The sequence below is a fragment of the Nerophis ophidion genome, linkage group LG16, assembly GCF_033978795.1.
Source record: "Nerophis ophidion isolate RoL-2023_Sa linkage group LG16, RoL_Noph_v1.0, whole genome shotgun sequence".
Lineage (NCBI taxonomy): Eukaryota > Metazoa > Chordata > Actinopteri > Syngnathiformes > Syngnathidae > Nerophis > Nerophis ophidion.
In genome coordinates, this window is record NC_084626.1 from 45631446 (window position 1) to 45649111 (window position 17666).

At 40.4% G+C, this 17666-nt stretch overlaps 2 protein-coding genes across 3 annotated transcripts in view; one reads left to right on the plus strand and one right to left on the minus strand.

Annotated features, from left to right (window-relative positions):
- LOC133535465 (dynein axonemal intermediate chain 1-like) overlaps positions 1–7611 on the minus strand; it is a 51525-nt gene extending 43914 nt beyond the window's left edge. The window contains exons 1-6 of the mRNA XM_061875326.1: positions 7515–7611; positions 7390–7434; positions 7221–7313; positions 7077–7157; positions 4380–4506; positions 1914–1963 (exon numbers count right to left, since the gene is read on the minus strand). Coding sequence (XP_061731310.1) covers positions 1914–1963; positions 4380–4506; positions 7077–7157; positions 7221–7313; positions 7390–7434; positions 7515–7550 — 432 coding nt within the window. The 5' untranslated portion in view covers positions 7551–7611. The remainder of the gene's footprint in view (positions 1–1913; positions 1964–4379; positions 4507–7076; positions 7158–7220; positions 7314–7389; positions 7435–7514) is intronic.
- A 3180-nt stretch (positions 7612–10791) lies between these two features.
- Positions 10792–17666, plus strand: part of LOC133535469 (protein FAM219A-like) — a 36935-nt gene continuing 30060 nt past the window's right edge. For both annotated transcript variants that reach the window (XM_061875329.1, XM_061875330.1), the window contains exon 1: positions 10792–11023. In XM_061875329.1, coding sequence (XP_061731313.1) covers positions 10955–11023 — 69 coding nt within the window. In that variant the 5' untranslated portion in view covers positions 10792–10954. The remainder of the gene's footprint in view (positions 11024–17666) is intronic.

Below are 17666 nucleotides of genomic sequence, written 5' to 3' on the forward strand. Positions count from 1 at the left end.
TTTTTTTTTTTTTTTATTAGATCGCAATTTTTGCCAGTCCTGATGTGTGTGTCTAGTTTGGTGAGTTTTAAAGCATTTTAAGGGGGTCAAATTACAACTCAAAGAGGCAAAAATAAAAAATTTTGGGAAACTTTTGTTTTGAAGGGGTTTTTGCCAACTTCCTGTTGATTTTTGCTGAAAGAGGTCAGTGTATGAAATCTAGGTCTAAGTCGGACCTACATAGATGTTTTTGTTTCATGTCTCTACGACATTCCTAACGGAAGTTACAAGCAGTTTTGTCTGTTTTTTCTTCCTAGGAGCAGTTTTGTCAGTGTTTTATTCCTAGGGGGCGCTAGAGCGCAATTTTTTTTTTTTTAATTAGATCGCAATTTTTGCCAGTCGTGATGTGTGTGTCTAGTTTGGTGAGTTTTTAGGCATTTTAAGGGGGTCAAATTACGGCTCAAAGAGGCAAAAATGAATTTTTTTTTAGGAAACTTTTGTTTTGAAGGGGTTTTTGCCAACTTCCTGTTGATTTTAGCTGAAAGAGGTCAGTGTATGAAATCTAGGTCTAAGTCGGGCCTACATAGAGGTTTTTGTTTCATGTCTCTACAACATTCCTAACTGAAGTTACACGCAGTTTTTTCTGTTTTTTCTTCCTGGGAGCAGTTTCGTCAGTGTTTTATTCCTAGGGGGCGCTAGAGCGCAATTTTGAGTTTTTTTTTTTTCTATTACATCGCAATTTTTGCCAGTCCTGATGTGTGTGTCTAGTTAGGTGAGTTTGCAAGCATTTTAAGGGGGTCTAATTACAGCTCAAAGAGGCAAAAATGAATTTATTTTAGGAAATGTTTGTTTGAAGCGTTTTTTTGCCCACTTCCTGTTGATTTTTGCTGAAAGAGGCCATCGTATGAAATCTAGGTCTAAGTGAGACCTACATGGAGGTTTTTGTTTCATGTCTCTACGACATTCTTAACTGAAGTTACACGCAGTTTTGTCTGTTTTTTCTTCCTAGGAGCAGTTTTGTCTGTGTTTTATTCCTAGGGGGCGCTAGAGCGCAATTTTTTTTTTTTTATTTAGATCGCAATTTTTGCCAGTCCTGATGTGTGTGTCTAGTTTGGTGAGTTTTTAAACATTTTAAGGGGGTGAAATTACAGCTCAAAGAGGCAAAAATTAAATGTTTTAGGAAACGTTTGTGTTGAAGGGTTTTTTGCCAACTTCCTGTTGATTTTTGCTGAACGAGGTTACGTATGAAATCTAGGTCTAAGTGAGACCTACATAGTGGTTGTTGTTTCATGTCTCTACGACATTCCTAACCGAAGTTACACACAGTTGTGTCTGTTTTTTCTTCCTAGGAGCAGTTTGGTCAGTGTTTTATTCCTAGGGGGCGCTAGAGCGCAATTTTTTTTTTTTTAATTAGATCGCAATTTTTGCCAGTCCTGATGTGTGTGTCTAGTTTGGTGAGTTTTGAAGCATTTTAAGGGGGTTAAATTACAGCTCAAAGACGCAAAAATGAAATTTTTTTAGGAAACGTTTGTTTTGAAGGGGTTTTTGCCAACTTCCTGTTGATTTTTGCTGAAAGAAGTCAACGTATGAAATCTAGGTCTAAGTGAGACCTACACAGAGTTTTTTGTTTCATGTCCCTACGACATTCTTAACGACAGTTACAAGCAGTTTGGTCTGTGTTTTTTCCTAGGAGACGCTAGAGCGCAATTTTGAGTTGTTTTTTTAAATTTTTAATTTTAATTTTTTTTTTAGATTGCAATTTTTGCCAGTCCTGATGTGTGTGTTAAATTTGGTGAGTTCTGAAGCATGTTAAGGGGGTCAAATTACAGCTCAAAGAGGCGGCGATATAATAATAATAAAACTTTAGAAATATAATAGGGTCCTCTGCCTCAAAAGGACATTCAGTCCCTAAATAAATAAATGATATAATTTACCAAAATGTCCGTTTTTTCTTCCCCTGGTCCAGAATCCACTGCAAGTGACTCTGGAAACAACAGAAACGAGAACTTTTATGAGGTCAGTACACTTCAGTGCCATTCTGTACGTCACACGGTAACAGCGGCATCTGGTGGCACAAAGTGGGAACTACACCATTGTTTGAGAACAGGTTCACCAGCTAGGAACTTTACTTGGTGCAGTGGTGCAACATAAAAGACATACAACACAGAATAGGAACTAAAATGAGCTGTAACTGAGCTATCAAATCTTGTTCAAGTGCCTGATGGCCGAGGGGGAAAAACTGTTCAGGTGGCAGGAGGTGTGGCTCTGGATGGACTGTGGTCTCCTGCCTGAGGGGAGAGGGGAGAATAGTTTGTGTCCAGGGTGAGAAGAGTCAGCTGTGATCCCACCCACACGCCTCCTGGTCCTGGAGGAGAACAGGTCTTGGAGGTATGGGAGTTTTCAGCCGATCACTGTCAGGCTTGTCCAAGACAGTTTGACTATGTCTTAGTTTTTCCTCTGCGTTTGTCTTTATTTCTTGTCTTTAGTTCCTGTCAGCACTCTTATTTTGGTTCTGTTTTCTGTTTGTCTCCCTGAGTGCTGTGTCCCCTCAGCTGTGGCTGATCGGCACCTGGCCACACCTGGTGTCAATCAGCCAGACACTATTTAGACCTGCTTTCTCCTCCAGTCAGTGCTGGAATATCAATCAATCAATCAATCAATGTTTATTTATATAGCCCCAAATCACAAATGTCTCAAAGGACTGCACAAATCATTACGACTACAACATCCTCGGAAGAACCCACAAAAGGGCAAGGAAAACTCACACCCAGTGGGCAGGGAGAATTCACACCCAGTGGGACGCCAGTGACAATGCTGACTATGAGAAACCTTGGAGAGGACCTCAGATGTGGGCAACCCCCCCTCCTCTAGGGGACCGAAAGCAATGGATGTCGAGCGGGTCTAACATGATACTGTGAAAGTTCAATCCATAGTGGCTCCAACACAGCCGCGAGAGTTCAGTTCAAGCGGATCCAAGACAGCAGCGAGAGTCCCGTCCACAGGAAACCATCTCAAGCGGAGGCGGATCAGCAGCGTAGAGATGTCCCCAACCGATACACAGGCGAGCGGTCCATCCTGGGTCCCGACGAGCGGTCCATCCTGGGTCTCGACTCTGGACAGCCAGTACTTCATCCATGGTCATCGGACCGGACCCCCTCCACAAGGGAGGGGGGGACATAGGAGAAAGAAAAGTCATTTCTACTTGTCTTTCCTACTGGTTATGTCGATGTCAGTGTAGCGGTAGCGGTAAGCTATATTCGGTATCTGTTTGTAGCTTACTGTCTTTTTGTTCCCTGCTTCCAGTTTGTTTGTACCTAGTTTCTGTTTGCTGGATCCCTGTTCCCTGTTTCCGATTTGTCCTCCCAGTTTCTGGTTTGTGTTTTTATATTTTTGGACATTAATTTATGTTTTCTTGCACAATGCCTGCCGCCTTCTCTACATCTTAGGGTTCGCCAGAAACCCAACCTGACAATGACCTTCTCAGCAACACGTACCATGCGCCGCAGTTGGACTGTGGCGCCGGGGAACCACAGGGTGATGGAGGAGGTGAGGGCGGACTCGATGATGGCCGAGTAGAACTGCACCAGCATCTCGGTCGGCACCTTCAGTTTCCTCAGCTTCCGCAGGAAGTACATCCTCTGCCGGGCCTTCTTGACGAGAAAGCTGGGTGCCCAAGAAACGGATGGAGTCCACAATGGAGACAGGGGGTGGGAGAGACAACCAGGGTAAGGGGAGACGGTGGGGCTTTGACTTTCCTGAAGTCCATGATCATCTCCACTGTTTTCTGGGCGTTGAGCTCTAGGTTGTTGAGGCTGCACCAAGACGCCGGCCGGTCCACCTCTCTCCTGTAGTCGCTCTCGTCTCCATCCGTGATGAGTCCGATGAGGGTAGTGTCGTCCGCAAACTTGAGCAGCTTTATGGACTGCTGACTGGAGGTGCAGAAGTTTGATGCAGGGAGAAGAGCCAGGGGGAAAGTACACATCCCTGAGGAGTACCAGTGTTCGTGGTTTGACTGTCCGAGACGATCTTCCCCAGCCGCACGTGCAGTCTTCGGTCTTCAGGAAGTCATTGATCCAACAGCAGAGGGTAAAGCTTGTCTGGTCGCAGTCCAGGGAGGATGGTGTTAAAGGCAGGATCCTGGCGTAGGTTCCTGGGGAGTCCAGATGATCCAGGATGAAGTGGAGGGCCAGGTTCAGTGCATCATCCACAGACTTGTTGGCTCTGTCGGCGAACCGCATTGGGTCCAGGAGGGGGGCGGTGATGTCCTTGAGGTAGGGCAGGACCAAGCGCTCAAAGGACTTCATGACAAGTCCCGTGATCCGTGCTTTCTTGGGGATAGGGACAACGGACTCACACCTTTAGGGACTAGAATGAAAAATGTGACATGGTTCAGTGGGCACCTTCAGCCAGGTCTTTATGGGCTGCCAGGCGACGAGCCTCGTCCGAGTCCTGATGGATGAGACACCCGTCCAGGACAAAGTGGACTGCCATCTGATCCACAGCGCTGGTCAGCTTGAAGGCTCCTTCCTGGAAAAGCAACATGGGGGGGTCATGACCTAGGGGTGTTTGGACCGTGGGATTTATGAGGGCCGGATGAAAAAGATAAGCACTGTTTTGTGTTTTTTCATGATACAAAATCTAGTTTTTCCCGGTGTAATACCAGCACCAGTGTCCAAAATGTTTGTCTAGGACTCCCTGAGGGAAGTCCTCCTCCCTCAGGGAAAGCTTTTAAACCCCGCCCCCCCCCCAAAAAAAACCCCAGGCTTCGCTACACATCTTAAAATAATGCCTCGACCTCTGCAAACTATCCATCAATCAGTGACAGATGCGAGAATTGTAAGTTTAATTACTCTGTTTTTACTCTGGAAATAAGAGTAACCTGCATCCTGTTCAAATATAACTGCAACTTAAGTGCTGTAGCACCCATTGCTAATGCTAACATTAACGTTAGCATATGCTAGTAATGCTAATGTCAGAATAATTGTACAATGGAGACAAAAGCTGTCTTTGATCTGACCAAGCAAAAGGCTTGTAAAACTCCACTGTGTACGGAAGCGACATGAAGGTGTAGGTTTCTATGATCTGTTGTGATCCACAGGAAGATCTTGTCTAGACCCAAGATCTACAAAGCGGAGAGGAAGCAGGACCTGACGCACAATCCAGGCATCTTTTCTCAGAACTGTTTTGTGACCGAGTGCAACAGCTTTTTACGACCCCATCGCCCCTTCGAAACAGCTGTTGCTATGTAATCAGGGAAAGTCCTAATTTAAAAAAAAGCCGTGGAAGTTTGAAAAATGTGGAAATTTTAAAAATGGCCAATTCATTTTGAATTTGGAATAATGGTCCAGAAAACCTTAATATTTATTTTACTTGTTTTTGCCCTAAATAAACATTTTAAAGCATACAAATGGTAAAACCACTTAAAGTATTAATTGTACAGTATTTTTTTTTTTACATATTTTTGCTCTAGATTAAGGATTTTAAAGCATAAAAATGGTTAAAAAAAACCTAAAATATTCTTTCTACAGTATTTTATTTTATTTTATTCTTACATATGTTTGCCCTAAATTAAGGATTTTAAAGAATAAAAATGGTAAAACAACTTAAAATATTTTTTCTACAGTAATTTAGTATTATCATTAAAATTATTTTTTACGTATGTTTGTCCTAAATTAAGCATTTTAAAACATAAAAATGGTAAAACAACTTAAAATATTTTTTCTAATGTATTTTTTAAAATTATTATTATTATATATTTTTTTACACACTTTTGCCCTAAATTAAGAATTTTAAAGCATAAGAATGGTAAAACAACTTAAAATATTCTTTCTACAGTATTTTATTTAATTTTTAAACATATTTTTGCCCTAAACTAAGCATTTTAAGGCATAAAAATGGTAAAAACTTAAAATATTCTTTCCACAGTATTTTTTTTTTACATATGTTTGCCCTAAGTTAAGAATTTTAAACCATACAAATTGTAAAATAACTTAAGATATTTTTTTTAGAGAATTGTATTTTTTTTTACATATTATTGCTATAAATTAAGCATTTTAAAGCATAAAAATGGCAAAACGACGTAAAATATTATTTTTACAGTATTTTATAATTATTTTTTTTACATATGTTTGTCCTAAATTAAGCATTTTAAAGCATAAATATGGTAAAACAACTTATAATATTAATTCTACATTATATATGTATGATTTTTTTTCCTAAATTAAGCATTTTAAAGCATAAAATGGTAAAACAACTTGAATTGTTAATTCTACAGTATTTTTTCAAACATTTTTTTGCCCTATATTAAGCATTTAAAAGCATAAAAATGGTAAAACAACGTAATATATTAATTCTACAGTATATTTTTTTAACGTATTTCTGCCTTAAATTAAGCATTTTAAAACATAAAATGGTAAAACAACTTAAAATATTTTTTCAACTGTATTTTATTTTATTATTATTATTATTACAATTTTTTTTACACACTTTTGCCCTAAATTAAGAATTTTAAAGCATAAGAATGGTAAAACAACTTCAAATATTCTTTCTACAGTATTTTATTGTTTTTTTACATATGTTTGCCCTAAGTTAAGAATTTTAAACCATAAAAATGGTAAAACAACTTAAAATATTCTTTCCACAGTATTTTATTTTATTTTTTTTACATATGTTTGCCCTAAGTTAAGAATTTTAAACCATAAAAATTGTAAAATAACTTGAAATATTTTTTTAGAGAATTGGATTTTTTTTTTTTTACATATTATTGCTCTAAATTGAGCATTTTAAAGCATAAATGTGGTATAAAAACTTCAAATATTAATTGTACAGCAGTGTTGGCCCCTAGATAAGATCAAACCAATCAGAGCGCGTTATTCAGTATCGTGGCCACTGATTGGCTCGAACTATGTGGGTGTTATTTTGGGTCTTTTGTAACATAAGAAGGTAATAAACAGTTGTTTATGTGAGCTGGCCGTGAAAATATCCTATTTATAAAATAGAACATAATCTGCCTCCAATTAACGGCGCTAAATAAGGGTTGACTGCACCTAAAATGGTTTTAAAAGAGCATAAATCAAACAAAAATAGCAAATCCTCACCTTGAAGCTGTATCGGACAATATTTTGAGGGGCATGTGGATTTTTTGCGGTCAGGATCCTTGTGATTTCCTCTTTCAGTTCCTGTGGAAACACGCCCAGGGGTCATCGTGTGTCAGGGTCAAAGGTCACAATGAGCGCTCTTACAGCATCAGTCAGCTCCAGTTGATCTGCAGGTTTAATAAGTTTCCCCTGGACTCTTTCTTCCCAACTGGAATCCCCATTGTCGTCGTCCTCCTCCTGCAATATTGCACCCTTTTAGACCATTTCAAGGCAAATACTACATTTTTGTTTGTTCGTTTTGCATGTGACTCACTTTTCTTTTATTGGTAGCTTTTTGCGACTTTGCACCAAGTACCTTCTAGTCACAAAACAAACAGCAGGGAATTAGAAATAGATTGACTTAGGAATAGCAGCTAATTAATTTATTTTTAACCTCACCTTTTTGACCGGCGCTGCAGCGTTACTGGTCGGCATGTCCCACTGGTTTGCAGAACTAAAAGTGTTGAATTGCAGTCAAACTCCAGAGGAACGCTGCTGCTGCTGTGTATTGGTTGCCTTGACAACCATCAGGCCGGCAGCGATGTCAACCACTAGAGGCGCTAGAGAGGCGGCATGCGGCTGTGGAGCCAATTGGGTGTGAAGGAGATTTTAGTGTTTTCTTTCTTTTCTGGACATTTTGGCAATTTTCTAACCAGGATATATGTTGGAAATTATATTATGTTTGCCTCTAATGCGTACTGCATTATAATTATTGTGATTATTATCAGTATTCATGATTTTGCATTGAATATTGAACAAGCAAAGCTTATATAACTTTATAGTGACATGCAAGGTCGAGTTTCAATCAATCAATGTTTATTTATATAGCCCCAAATCACAAATGTCTCAAAGGACTGCACAAATCATTACGACTACAACATCCTCGGAAGAACCCACAAAAGGGCAAGGAAAACTCACACCCAGTGGGCAGGGAGAATTCACATCCAGTGGGACGCCAGTGACAATGCTGACTATGAGAAACCTTGGAGAGGACCTCAGATGTGGGCAACCCCCCCCCCCCCCCCCCCCCTCCCCTTTAGGGGACCGAAAGCAATGGATGTCGAGCGGGTCTAACATGATACTGTGAAAGTTCAATCCATAGTGGCTCCAACACAGCCGCGAGAGTTCAGTTCAAAGCGGATCCAAGACAGCAGCGAGAGTCCCGTCCACAGGAAACCATCTCAAGTGGAGGCGGATCAGCAGCGTAGAGATGTCCCCAACCGATACACAGGCGAGCGGTCCATCCTGGGTCTCGACTCTGGACAGCCAATACTTCATCCATGGTCATCGGACCGGACCCCCTCCACAAGGGAGGGGGGGACATAGGAGAAAAAAGAAAAGAAGCGGCAGATCAACTGGTCTAAAAAGGAGGTCTATTTAGTTTCAAATTATCCATCCAGCCATCCATTTACTACCGCTTGTCCCTCCTGGGGTCGCTGCAGCCTATCTCAGCTGCATTCGGGCGGAAGGCGGCGTACACCCTGGACAAGTCGCCCCTCATCCCAGGGGCCAACACAGATAGAGAGACAACATGCACACTAGGGCCAATTTAGTGTTTCCAATCAACCTATCAATAATGATTAAAAAATATCAATGGCATATCAAATACAATTTAAATAAAAATTGGAGGGGGGGGGGGTGTATATATAGCATCCCGGAAGAGTTAGTGCTGCAAGGGGTTCTGGGTATTACGTGTGTAACGGTGCAGATGTTCTCCCAAAATGTGTCTGTCATTCTTGTTTGGTGTGGCTTCACAGTGCGGCGCATATTTGTAACAGTGTTAAAGTCGTTTATACGGCCACCCCCAGTGTGACCTGTATGGCTGTTGACCAAGTCCGCCTTGCATTCATTCGTGTGTGTTAAAGCCGCAGATATAATAATAATAATAATAATGGATTAGATTTATATCGCGCTTTTGATCACAACTGTATATATATATATATATATATATATATATATATATATATAGGGGACGGCGTTTAGCGCCTTGCATGGCAGCTCCCTCCATCAGTGTGTGAATGGGTAAATGTGGAAGTAGTGCCTCACTCGGTCTGGCTTCCTAATTTGTTTTCATACAACAGATGATGACTTTTTGTTTCCTGCTTTGAACCTGCTAGCTCCCATGCTAATCCCTTTAGTTTTGCCTTCCGTGCTATGAGCACGCTTTTGTTTGTTCCCGTATAATTTATTTCTTAAATATATCGTTTCTTACCTGCACGCTGTGTCCCAAGCCCGATCTGCATTCCTGGGAGAACCAACCCCGCATCACGATGCGACCCGGTCGTCAGATTAATTCTACAGTATATGTATATATATATTGCCCTAAATCAGGTGTAGGGAACCTACGGCTCTAGAGCCAGATGTGGCTCTTTTGATGACTGCATCTGGCTCTCGGATAAATTTTAGCTGACATTGCTTAACACGATAAGTAATGAATAATTCCACTTGTAATCAGTGTAAAAAATAATGTTCAAAATATAAAACATTCTCATGCATTTTTAATCCATCCATCTGTTTTCTACCGCACCCGTTCAAGAATTTGCGTTAATCTATTCTTGGTTAGTGTGGGGCTTGCCCTCCTGGGGTTTGTCAGATCACCAAGGACCGACATCAGAGCCTGTTTCAGGGTTACAATATTGTTTTATTTGTCAATAAGTCTCTCAGTTGCTTTCCAGCAATTGTATTTTTCCTCTTTCGTTTTCGCTCGCGCTCTGGCTCCAGCCCCAACCATGTCTCTCCTCCTGGTGGCTGCTTATAACAGAGTGAAAGGTGATTAGATAACAAGGCCCATCTACGCACCTGTCGCTGATTTCGAGGCCAGTCCTGGCACACCCCGGTTCGCTGCAGGCCCGCAGGCCACGCCCCCTCCACAGTTAGCTCGAGAATAACAATGTATTACAAAGAATAAGAGACCTATAATACTCTATAAATGTTGGTCTTACTTAAAAATGCACGCGTTTAGTTTTGGTTCAGTGTAAAAAATATATATTATATGGCTCTTACGGAAATACATTTTAAATATTTGGCTTTTTGGCTCTCTCAGCCAAAAAGGTTCCCGACACCTGCCCTAAATTAAGCATTTTAAAGCATAAAAATGGTACAACAACTTAAAATATCAATTCTACAGTATATTTTTGTTTACATATTTTTGCCCTGAATTAAGTATTTCAAAGCATAGAAATTGCAAAAAATTAAAATATTAATTCTACAGTATATATATATTTTAAGTATTTCTGCCCTGAATTAAGCATTTTAAAGCATAACATGATAAAACAAAATAACATGGTAAAACAAACGCCCATTTTTTTTGTATCAATAGATATAATGTACAATAAATTACGTTTAGATGTTAGCTGAAACAAACTTAAACGAGTAATAAATTCTTTTTTTTTTTCAAAGGTTTATTCATACATTTCAACAATTACAAACATTAAGTCAAACAACAATATAAAACATTATAAAACATTATGAAAACAGTACAAAACAGCGCCTCGTCTCAAGTTCAAAATAATAAAAGTAATACATTTTTTTTTTTTTTTTTTAAAGTTTTATTTATAAATTTCAACAATTACAAAAATAATACATTCTTTAGACAGGAAAATAACAGTCGGTCGACGTCATTGTGATCTGGTCTCTGATTGGACGGCGTCTCATGAATATTCAAAAGGCCCCGGAAGTGAGGCGGCGCTGCTGTGTAGCTGCCGAGTCACCTCTGTGCTGACGGAGGCGAGGAAGAAGCCGCTAGAATGCAGCACAAGACCGCCTTCCCACAACCACACACTTAAGCCACTTTTTTACATCCTTTTTCATCGATACCGACCGGTTCAAAGTAGGTTTTTATGTCAACAATGATGGAAGAAATGGACAGGTTCCAGGTTCCTCACGTCAACGGAGAGACGCAACCTTTGGTGAGGAATCGAACACAACATCTTCTTCTCCATGTCTCGCCCCTCACCGAGTAAACAAGCCGTCATCCCCGCTACTATAGTCACTATTAGGCCGACGCCTACGTGTTTACATTTCATCGCATAATTACACAGTATTCTGAACATCTGTGTTGCTGAATCTTTTGCAATGTGTTCAATTAATAATGGAGACGTCAAAGAAGAAAGATGTAGGTGGGAAGCGGTGTATTGCGGCCGCCTTTAGCAACACAAACACAGCCGGTGTTTCCTTGTTTACATTCCCGAAGGTGAAGCTTTACTATGGAACAAAGCGGTCAAGCGAGCATGGTTCCCTACCACGTGTCAACCGGCAGGTTTCGGTGAGAAAATGGTGGTAATAAGTTGGCTCTTAGGCTTCACGGTGGCAGAGGGGTTAGTGCTTCTGCCTCACAATACAAAGTTCCTGCAGTCCTGGGTTCAAATCCAGGCTCGGGATCTTTCTGTGTGGAGTTTGCATGTTCTCCCCGTGAATGCGTGGGTCCCCTCCGGGTACTCCGGCTTCCTCCCACTTCCAAAGACATGCACCTTGGGATAGGTTGATTGGCAACACTAAATTGGCCCTAGTGTGTGAATGTGAGTGTGAATGTTGTCTGTCTATCTGTGTTGGCCCTGCGATGAGGTGGCGACTTGTCCAGGGTGTACCCCACCTTCCGCCCGATCGTAGCTGAGATAGGCGCCTGCACCCCCCGCGACCCCAAAAGGGAATAAGCGGTAGAAAATGGATGGATGGATGGATGGATGGAAGTTGGCTCTTACCGTAGTTATGAGCGGAGAGCTTGCGTCGTTCCTCCTGCACCGGTCTCTTGCCTCCTCCGACCGGCTGCCCCCGAACGTGGGATGCTTGCTCAGCCCTTCGCTTCGCCTCGTCGAGAAACGTGGCTTCCCTCAGAGACACTGGCAGTCACCACACCCGTGGCCACACCCCTCCGACTTTCAGGTACTATATAATCTCACTATAACACTAATAACACAATAAGCAGATAATGGATTTTCCAGAATTATCCTAGTAAATTTGTCTAATATTGTATTATATATTGTAAATATATATAGTATATGTATAGGGGTGGGACCTAATAAGTTAAATTCTTCCCACTCCCTTTTGAGCCAATCTTGACATCTACAAAAGATTAGTCACATGTAATGTTTTCAATGTAGGTGTAAAAATAATGTATTTATATATTTCTTTTGTATTTTATGTAATTCTATTTTTTTGTTTGCATGGCTCAAAATAAACCATTCATTCATTCATTCATTCATAATAACATCTGAATCGCTCCCACTGTACAGTCTTTTTTTTCTAGTCCTTCACTCTCTCTTTCCTCATCCACAAATCTTTCATCCTCGCTCAAATTATCCAGAATTATCCTAGTAAATGTGTCTAATAACATCTAAATCACTCCCACTGCCCTTGTTTTTTTTTGTTTTTTTTTAGTCCTTCACTCTCACTTTCCTCATCCACTAATCTTTCATCCTCGCTCAAACTAATGGGGAAATCGTCGCTTTCTCGGTCCGAATCGCTCTTGCTTCTGGTGGCCATGATTATAAACAATGTTCAAATGTGAGGAGCTCCACAACGCGTGACGTCACGTGCACATCGTCTGCTACTTCCGGTACAGGCAGGGCTTTTTTATTAGCGACCAAAAGTTGCGAACTTAATGGTCGATGTTCTCTACTAAATCCTTTCAGCAAAAATATGGTAATATCGGGAAATGATCAACTATGACACATAGAATGGACCTGCTATCCCCGTTTGAATAAGAAAATCTCAAAAACAAAGAAGCCTTGCCTGTACCGGAAGTAGCATAATTTTTATTGATTTTGATTACATATCGCGATTAATATTGATATTGCTTTATCAGGCCACTCCGAATCACGAGTCATTGTGGTGGATTGTCCGAAGCTTAAACAGCAAACAAAGTGGTTTTAGTACAAAAGTTTTTTTTACCCAATATCAAAAAGTACAGAGTTGGATTGGATTGCCCATGCAAACAGACAGCGTCCTCCGGAGGATTCAGATCATGCAAATCATATCAAATACTGGTCTACTGGCTTTTTATATGTTTCCCTCATGTGTCAAGGTCCCAACTGCTTGCAACTGCTTGCTCTGCAACAACCTTGGATCCCTTAGTCATAACAAACAATCAAAACATTTTGTAGAATGGTTAGAGCGACCACAAATTCAACTTTCATCTACATATGCTCTTCCAGTGATTCAGAGGCTTTTAGATAGACTTTCTTTTTGGACTAAAACAGACACAAAATATGGTATAAAGGTCAGAAATTCCACTCCATCATGTTTTTTTTTTGTTTTTTTTACATTTTATTGTAGCAAAATACTGTTAAAGGGGAACATTATCACAATTTCAAAAGGGTTAAAAACAATAAAAATCAGTTCCCAGTGGGTTGTTGTATTTTTTTGAAGTTTTTTTCAAAATTTTACCGGTCTCGGAATATCCCTAAATAAAGCTTTAAAGTGCCTTATTTTCGGCTCTCTGCGAAGACACTGGCCATTTCCCTGTGACGTCACACAGTGCTGCCAATGTAAACAAACAATGGGAATACCACAGCAAGATATAGCGACATTAGCTCGGATTCAAACTCGGATTTCAGCAACTTAAGCGATTCAACAGATTATGCATGTATTGAAACAGATGGTTGGAGTATGAAAATATTGAAGAACAAACTGAAGTTATTGAGCGAATAGCTATTGACGCTATTCATAGCCATAGCATGGCCGAATAGCTGCGTTAGCATCGCCGGTAAAATGTGCGGACCAAACGATCAGGACTTTCGCATCTTTTGACACTGGAGCAACTTAAATCCGTCGATTGGTAAGTGTTTGTTTCGCATTAAATGTGGGTGGAAGGAAACGTAATATAGTTGCAAATGCATCTGCAGGTTATCCATACATCTCTGTACCATGTCTGCTTTAGCACCGCCGGTAAATAGCATGTTAGCATCGATTAGCGTAGCATGTTAGCATCGATTACTTGGCAGTCAACATCAACAAAACTCACCTTTGTGATTTCGTTGACTATCGTTGCAAATGCATCTGCAGGTTATCCATACATCTCTGTGCCATGTCTGCCTTAGCATCGCCGGTAAAATGCGGAGAAACTCCGGCATATTCAATGGGGGTCTGGCGGCAGACACTTTGGCATCTTGGGCCCAGTGGTGCAACTTGAATCCCTCCCTGTTAGTGTTGTTACACCCTCCGACAACACACCGACGAGGCATGATGTCTCCAAGGTTCCAAAAAATAGTCAAAAAAACGGAAAATCACAGAGCTGAGACCCGGTGTTTGTAATGTGTTGAAAATGAAAATGGTGGGTGTGTTACCTCGGCGACGTCACATTCTGACGTCATCCCCTCCAGCGCGATAAACAGAAAGGCGTTTAATTCGCCAAAATTCACCCATTTAGAGTTCGGAAATCGGTTAAAAAAATAGATGGTCTTTTTTCTGCACCATCAAGATATATATTGACGCTTACATAGGTCTGCTGATAATATTCCCCTTTAAAGAGCGACACAAACAAAACAATACAAGACTTGTATCACCCCTGACTACATTTTGTAATTTTACTATCTTACTAAAAGACGACTCCTCTAGTTTAAATTTATGGATTTTACACATTAAAGTCCCTGGAACAGCTGCCCCATTTTTATTGCCTCAGGCTCAGGCCGGGGCTCCCCTATTCAGATGAAATGCATGCCGAATGAGCCCCGCCAGCCCTGACCAACTTTCTCCTGAACCAGAGTTGACTTCAATATACAAGAATAATCTCACTAACTCATGAGATCAGTATGCTTTTGTGGAGGACTGCATGTACAGTAACACAGACTTTAAGGGCCGTTGTCTTGTTTTCTACCTTGCCCGATTCTGTCTGTGGCACATATGGGCTGTCCTTTGTGATGCTAACTACTTCATTGTCATTCAGAATGAACCAGCTTGGCACCTGCTACACACACACACACACACACACACACACACACACACACACACACACACACACACACACACACACACACACACACACACACACACACACACACACACACACGCACACAAACAATCCACATCGGAATATTGAATGCATTTTAATTAGTCTCACTAATGCATCAAAAGATTAAGATTTATTGCAGGGGTCAGCAACCTTTTTGAAAGCAAGAGCTACTTCTTGGGTACTGATTAATGCGAAGGGCTACCAGTTCGATACACACTTAAATAAATTGCCAGAAATAGCCAATTTGCTCAATTTACCTTTAACAAATAAATCTATATATATATAAAAAAAATGGGTATTTCTGTCCATCATTCCATCGTACACTTTTTTTCCTTTTACGGAAGGTTTTTTGTAAGGAATAAATGAGGAAAAAAACACTTAATTGAACGGTTTAAAAGAGGAGAAAACAGGAAAAAAAATAAAAAAATAAATTTTGAAACATAGTTTATCTTCAATTTCGACTCTTTAAAATTCAAAATTCAACCAAACAAAAGAGAGAAAAACTAGCTAATTCGAATCTTTTTGAAAAAATTTAAAAAAATTACTTCTCAAACATCATTAGTAATTTTTCCTGATTAAGATTAATTTTAGAATTTTGATGACATGTTTTAAATAGGTTAAAATCCAATCTGCATTTTGTTAGAATATATAAAAAATTGGACCAAGCTATATTTCTAACAAAGACGAATCATTATTTCTTCTACATTTTCCAGAACAAAAAAATTTAAATAAATTCAAAAGACTTTGAAATAAGATTTAACTTTGATTCTACAGATTTTCTAGATTTGCCAGAATATTTTTTTTGAATTTTAATCATAACAAGTTTGAAGAAATATTTCTCAAATATGCTTCGTCAAAAAAACAGATGCTAAAATGAAGACTTAAATTAAAATGTATTTATCATTCTTTACAATAAAAAAAAAAAAAATACCTGAACATTGATTTAAATTGTCAGGAAAGAAGCGGAAGGAATTTAAAAGGTAAAAAGGTATATGTGTTTAAAAATCCTAAAATGTGAAGTGAATTATATTTATATAGCGCTTTTCTCTAGTGACTCAAAGCGCTTTACATAGTGAAACCCAATATCTAAGTTACATTTAAAGCAGTGTGTTTGGCACTGGGAGCAGGTGGGTAAAGTGTCTTGCCCAAGGACACAACGGCAGTGACCAGAATGGCGGAAGCGGGAATCGAACCTGCAACCCTCAAGTTGCTGGCACGGCCACTCTACCAACTGAGCTAAACCGCCCCAAAGGAGAAGGAGTTGCGGTACCTGCGGCGCACGAGAGACGACGACGTGGCCGACTGAAGGACACGGGGGAGCGAGCTGTCGAGAAGGAGCTGAAATGTGACCGTCTCTTGCCGTTGTCGTGCGGGTTCCACTGACCACCAAGGAAGGACATTGCTTTTGCAGGTTTGACTCTCGTTTATTTTTCAATAACAAGCTTGTCTGCGGTCGGGTCACTTTCCAGCTCCTTCTCCACTGCTCGCTCCTCCGTGTCCTTCAGTCGGCCGCGTCTTCGTCTCTCGTGCGCCGCAGGTACCGCAACTCCTTCCGGCGTGGCGAAGTTGGTAGAGTGGCTGTGCAAGCAATCTGAGGGTTTACTGGTTCAATCCCCACCTTCTACCATCCTAGGCCGCTCTACCAACCGAGCTATACCGCCCCAAAATCACTTTTAAGGTTGTATTTTTTCTCTAAAATTGTCTTTCTGAAAGTTATACGAAGCAAGGTAAAAAAAAAAATAATAATTTATCGCTTTAAAATATTTTCTTGGATTTTCAAATTCTATTTGAGTTTTGTCTCTCTTAGAATTAAAAATGTCGAGACCAGCTTGCTAGTAAATAATAAAAAAAAAAAATAGAGGCAGCTCACTGGTAAGTGCTGCTATTTGAGCTATTTTTAGAACAGGCCAGCGGCGACTCATCTGGTCCTTACGGGCGACCTGGTGCCCGCGTGCACTGCGTTGGCGACCCCTGATTTATAGCATCTAATATTATCCAAACTTTCTTGCCATATCTTAGTCCATAGTTGAGAGAACACGCATTATTGAAGTCCAACTCTAATCAATAATATGATGTGTAATATAAAGATGTTTACGTCGTCATTCATGGTCACCTGATGGATGTGTCACTCCTCCCTGCTATTGGTCAGCGGGAGGCCATAATCTCTTCAGTCTCTGGCGTGGTCACTGGCAGCGAAGGAGAATCATTGTGATGAAACTGATACACTAAGAGAGCATCACATTTCTCCGTTTTTCTGTACATGAATATCTATATTTGTGTAGACCTGATATGTGTATAAGCACCAAGATATATGATATATGTGAACGGTCAGGGCAGCAGGCCATGTTTTATTTTTGATTGCATCTGAAAAGCCTCGCCTGCTTCCAAATTGCATGGATCATTTTTTTTTTTATTGAAGTCCTGCCTGGAATTATGGGTGCTTATGTTCTGAATGGCGTACAAGTTCATCCAATTCAAACTACTTTTCAGCAAGCTTGCAGGATTTGTTGTTGTTTGTGTGTGGAACTTAAAGTGGTGTGTGCTGTGATCTAGAAAGCTTTGAAAGGGGGAAATGCACTTTTGAATTCTATTTACACACTACG